Source organism: Rosa chinensis, chromosome 2 (genome assembly GCF_002994745.2).
Source record: "Rosa chinensis cultivar Old Blush chromosome 2, RchiOBHm-V2, whole genome shotgun sequence".
Taxonomy (NCBI): domain Eukaryota; kingdom Viridiplantae; phylum Streptophyta; class Magnoliopsida; order Rosales; family Rosaceae; genus Rosa; species Rosa chinensis.
The window spans coordinates 16,916,887-16,922,039 of record NC_037089.1 but is presented as its reverse complement, the minus strand read 5'-3'; the positions used below and the strand labels follow the sequence as shown (position 1 = coordinate 16,922,039).

The following is a 5,153-nucleotide window of genomic DNA, read 5'->3' as shown; positions in this document are numbered from 1 at the left end:
CAGCCCTAAGAACCTCCAACCCAGAAGTCCAAATCAGCCCGGTCAAAGTCAACCCTAGTCCAAAACTAGGGTTTGTCGCCTGGTTTTTCTGATTTTCCTCGCAGCTTGGCTCCGTCACCATAGTCACCATCGTTGCCAGACTAATCCCAGTCAACCTTTGCCCTGACCTGGCCACCGCCGACGTTGTCTTGGCCTTCCTACCGCCATCACAGATCAACCTGCAGCACCACAACCCAACTCGAGTGCGTCCCGGCCCGACTCCACCACCAGCGTCTCCATCTGCCCAGACTTGACCCCCGACGTGGTCAATCAAAGCGACATGATCCGCTAGCCAACGTCGAGAAACACCATCCTCAGTCGTAGTCTTCGAGAACCTTGACGGAGATCCCAGCGCCATTGTAGGAAGCAACCCGTCCGACGACTACGCTGTAGGGACGTGCCGCCGGACGAGTACACGAAACAAACGAGAGAAACCCTAGGCGACTTCAGCCCCGTCTGGTTTGGGGCTGGTTTTTGAAAGTACATCAAAAATGTAGGCAGCTCCCTTACAAAATTTTTAGTTGTTGAATTGATAGAGATAAAAAAAAATAAAAATAAAACTTGAAGATACATATTTAATTATTTAAGGGTATTTTGGTAAAATTAAAAAAAGTGAATTGGAGGTTTATAAAGTAGAAGAGATCAAAATATCAAATTTGGAGGTCAAACTGGAACCACCCTATAACTTATTACGAAAAATAAATATCTTATAAAGAAAAACAATTAAGGGCTAAATACTGGTTATTACCCTGTGATTTAGGTCCAAAATCAATTCAGTCCCTGGATTTCTAATTTCATAAAAAACACAAATGTATTTTCAATTTTGATCTAATAGGTTCAATTCATTAATATTCTGTCACGAGTTCAAGTTATAGTTGGATTATTTGTTGAAAAACTATTCATTTGATAGATTTCTAATAGTGGGACTCACTCCAAAATTGACTATGCAGGCCACCTCAACACCACATCATAAAACATAGGCCATATATGAGCAACGTCAACAAGTTAAATGACTCAATTGTCGGAAGACTAACAAATTGGACCTATTAGATCAAAATTGAAAGTGTAGGAGTGTTCTTGATGAAATTAGATGTTTAGGAACTGAATTGATTTTAGACCCAAATTACAGGGTAGTAGTCAGTATTTAGCCCAACAATTAACCTTCAAGGTACAAATTGACAATTACTCCACCTGCCTAGCTGCCTTGCCATTGTGGTACAAAAGCATTTTATTCCAGAGTTGAATGACCATTTGTCGTCCTGCAACAGAAGGAGGCTTGGCAGAGGACACCATTAGATCCTAAACCTGTTGAGAATATATATCACTACAAGAAAAGTAGTCTACCACAACATCACAATAACGACATGCTTTAAATGCTCGTTGTTACTTACAGTCTTCCACAATGGGTAAAAAATGTGCGTTGTAGAAAATCATTTATCACCATATGCGTCATTTACATGTTGTTATGTGTAAATGATCAATTAAGATATTAACAAGCAGGCATGCACGTCATTAATTTTTTTTTCAGAATTACAACGTGTGAGGAACGCTGTACAAACTATGAGATTTAAAAAAATAAAAAAAACAGCGGACAATTGGTGGGATCTATTTTCCAATTGTGGCGGACCTTGAGAAAAAATAAAGGAGGAAAATCTCTCAGCTCTCAACTGTAGCTCTCTGCATCTTAAGACTAGTGAAGATTTGAACTCCGAAGCTTTCAACTCTCAAAATGAAAATGGAAGCCCTCACCAGCCTAAGCCCTAAACCGCCTGAAACGATGAGCAGCGCCGGCATCGGATACCCCGCCAAAATGTCGCCGCCGTCGAGTCCGCCTCGGCTGTACTCCTCCAATCCCTAGCGTACCTCCCACCGCACTACGGACCTCGGGTTCTAGCTCCGACGATCCGTGCCAACCACCGCCTCGACGAGAAGGAGATGTTCGCCGTCATCAATAGCGTGACCAAAGCCGCAGACCGCGACGACGCCGTTAGTCACCTCAATTCCTCGTCTCCAGGTTGCAGGGGACCAAACGAAAGGTAGCGAATCATTATTCAATGAATTAGAGTGATCTGGAGTATTGAATTGTTGAAATTTGAGATAATTTGCTGATTGAATTGGGAAATGATTGTGATTTGTGTGCTGATTGATGTAATTGCTGAAGCTGGAATAGGGGAGCAAGACTGAGTACTTACAGGCGCAGAGGTGAGTGCTTTGTTCTGTTTCTCATGAAATCTTTCCTGCATTTGAAAACTGGGTGAGGTTTCTGGTGTTAGGAGTACAATTACGGCTTCTACTGTTCTATTGTGTATGGTACTGTTAGGATTACACTATATCAGCAGAACCTTAGATCACAACATTGAAGCTGAGATAGGGTTTATGGGAACAGTAGTGTTAGTGTGCAAACTAGCTTCACCTAATTTAGAATGAGTAGTTATTTAGTTTCTATATTAGCTTGTAAATGGAAAGCTTCAATGGGTTGGTTTTTAATGTTTAGAGTTGAAGATGATCAATTTAGGGAAGGCTGAAGTAAACAAGTCCTGGAAATGAGGATAATGGAAAGTTAGAAAGGTTGTTATTTAGAAACTGTGTAATGCTTCGTTCAATGTTTCTTTATGATTGATGCTTTAGAGTTGCTTACGGATTGAGATAATTTACTGGCATTGTTGAAGATAGTAGCATATTGTTTCGAAGATTGAGAGTTACTGATGAACTTGTTAACTTTTGACTGGTTGCTATTATAAATCTGTTTCTATCCTTCTAGGTGTGTAATTGAACTTCATTTAATTTTTATTTCACAGTCGGTTTTGTTGTTTCCTTATTCAAATATGAGCTTGATTGAATCAACAGTTTTGAATATGGAAGTGAGTGTTTCAGTTCACATAGAACTGGGGATATCTATGTTCTGTACTAATAATTGTTAATTTTTGGGCCATGCAAGTTAAATTGGATAATATGTCTGTGCATCAAATATGAAGGATTTTGTTTCTTCTTCTTTGGTTGTCCTCATTTTATTCAATAGCTTATTTGCTTGGAACATTAACTATACTGAATCCGGGAACTTGTCTTTTTGGTCCACCTGTTGATGACCAACCATCTTAACTTTGTTACTTGCATAATTGATTCATTGATAAAAACTCTCATTCAATTGACTAGTTAAATTAGATAGGTTTTGAATAATGCAGTCATGATTACAATGAAGATCATGATTGCAAGGATTGGTGTATTGGTACTGCAATACTATTTTGAATAACATCTACGTCTATCTACAAAAGCATTTGGCATCATTTTATTACTCCATGATGACCATAATTAAACAATACTAGCTTATGTCTACCAGCTTATGTCTTTGATTGCCACTTTGGTTCTCATTTCAGCATAGCTTATGACTTTGATAGCTATATTGAGCATAGTTTGAACTATTATATGACAGGGTAAGTTCTTTTGAGAATGTGTTTTAGCCTTGCTATCTCAAGAAGTTTAATTGCTAGTTGCGACTTCAATAGTTTAATTCTGATAATCTGTCAATACTCAATATAGGACGACCATTTTATGCTGCACATGTTGACATGACTTTGACATCTTGATTCTCTACTTGTAAATAGTTTCTACTATGCTCTGCATAGTTTCGAGTGTTGGAAGGTTTAATAGCTTAATGCCAACATTCTTATTTTGTTATGAGAAATCATCCAAATTCTATGCACTTGCTGTTTGCTATAGTTGTCAAGTCTAGCTCAGTCTCTTTGGTTATGCTTGCTTTTGGACATGAATGACATGATACCTCAAAATGAACTTTGAGGACCTCAGTATTATAGAGTAGGCTCTAGCAAGAGGTTGTAAAAGGTCTCTTCGTGTGGAAATGCCTGACCTGATTGCTATGTCATCATCATAGGAAACTTCTTTACTAATTTAACTTGGAAAGGCTTAACTGAAGTCTCGCACACTGTTGTATTGAGTTTGACAGGTTAGAATGTCACTCTATAAACTTTGTTATGCCTAGTTCTGTGGTGCATATTGGATATAATCAATATGTCTAACTTTTGAGTTTTTACAACGAAGAAAGAGAAATATTATTTGGTAGGATCATTACATTTGGGCGTATAACCTGTAGACTATTGACATTATTTTTTTTTGTTTATAAGATTCTTATTTGAAATTAGTTACTATTATTTTGCTAAACTTGCTTGTGGTTTGACACTGTTACATTCGACCTTACTGCATAGCTAGTTTGACAGGTTAGGGATTGGCCATTTACTTCTGAATTACCACCATTCATATTGTGTATGGTGTGCACTTACTATTTTCATGCTCTCTGTAAATGCAAACTTTCTGACAATGCATGGTCTTTTGATTGGTGATATTGAAGATGCTGTTTAGATCTTTTGAATTTTAATGTTTTTTTATTTAATGCTTTTGAGATGTAGTCTACAGCATGCTGTTTTGGTTCATTCTGATTCAGCCTCTTAATGATGGAAATGCTCCCGAGCAAACACAAGTGTGTCATTTTGCATAATGCTCCTTTATTTTTCTGCATGTTAGTTATATTGCTATTATTTCTTGACTTTTTGTGTAATTGTACTCTTCATTTCATCTAGTGTATGATATTGAGTGCTTTATTGATTTGCAGGTTCTCCTTGTACGACATAACTTTGACGTAATGCATATTGAGAAGAATATGTGTCATGGTATTCTTGGTACACTTTTGAAATTGAAGGGGAAGTCTAAAGATGGTCTCAAGTCTCGTAAAGATCTGGAAGCTATGCAGATCAGACAAGATTTACACCCAAAGTAAGAGGAAAAAAGTTTCTGCTTTTTTGTAATTGGAAAAAAGCTATACTTGGCATGTTTTGTAAGGAATTATGTATCAAAACTTTAATGAAATGTACAATTTTCTTTTGCATGGTTATAGTGTGTACTAATATTGGCATGTGAATGTGTTTAAGTTATAGTGAATGTTTATAGACCCAGCACATTGGGTGCAATATGCCGAAAGGTTAAAACAACGTATTCAATAATATGACAACATACTATGTATGTTGTTGAAAACTAAAAACAACATACCGAGAGTGTTGTTAAAACTTACAACACGCGCTTGAAACGTTGTCAAAGATTTATTA

The 5,153-nt window shown here is 37.4% G+C and overlaps 1 protein-coding gene across 3 annotated transcripts; it reads left to right on the top strand.

Annotated features, from left to right (window-relative positions):
- Nucleotides 1-1,640: 1,640 nt before the first annotated feature.
- On the top strand, nucleotides 1,641-4,942 carry LOC112185464. Of its 3 annotated transcripts, none has more exons than XM_040513748.1 (4): nucleotides 1,641-2,075; nucleotides 2,210-2,241; nucleotides 4,461-4,531; nucleotides 4,664-4,942. In XM_040513748.1, the coding sequence occupies exons 1-4, from the start codon at nucleotides 1,975-1,977 to the stop codon at nucleotides 4,826-4,828; spliced, it is 369 nt and encodes a 122-aa protein (XP_040369682.1). In that variant the 5' UTR covers nucleotides 1,641-1,974; the 3' UTR covers nucleotides 4,829-4,942. The 3 variants fall into 3 exon arrangements, 2 of the variants coding, with proteins under 2 accessions (XP_040369682.1, XP_024179484.1); XR_005805650.1 differs by having other exon boundaries at nucleotides 1,642-2,075; nucleotides 2,201-2,241; nucleotides 4,461-4,570; XM_024323716.2 differs by having other exon boundaries at nucleotides 1,642-2,075; nucleotides 2,201-2,241.
- Nucleotides 4,943-5,153: the final 211 nt, after the last annotated feature.

Excerpts from the sequence above, each read along its gene's own strand:
- LOC112185464 (XM_024323716.2), top strand. The coding sequence starts at position 1,975 with ATGTTCGCCGTCATCAATAGCGTGACCAAAGCCGCAGACCGCGACGAC. Across the intron at positions 2,242-4,460 it reads GAGTACTTACAGGCGCAGAG|TCTACAGCATGCTGTTTTGG; the intron begins GTGAGTGCTTTG and ends TTTGAGATGTAG. Across the intron at positions 4,532-4,663 it reads ATGCTCCCGAGCAAACACAA|GTTCTCCTTGTACGACATAA; the intron begins GTGTGTCATTTT and ends ATTGATTTGCAG.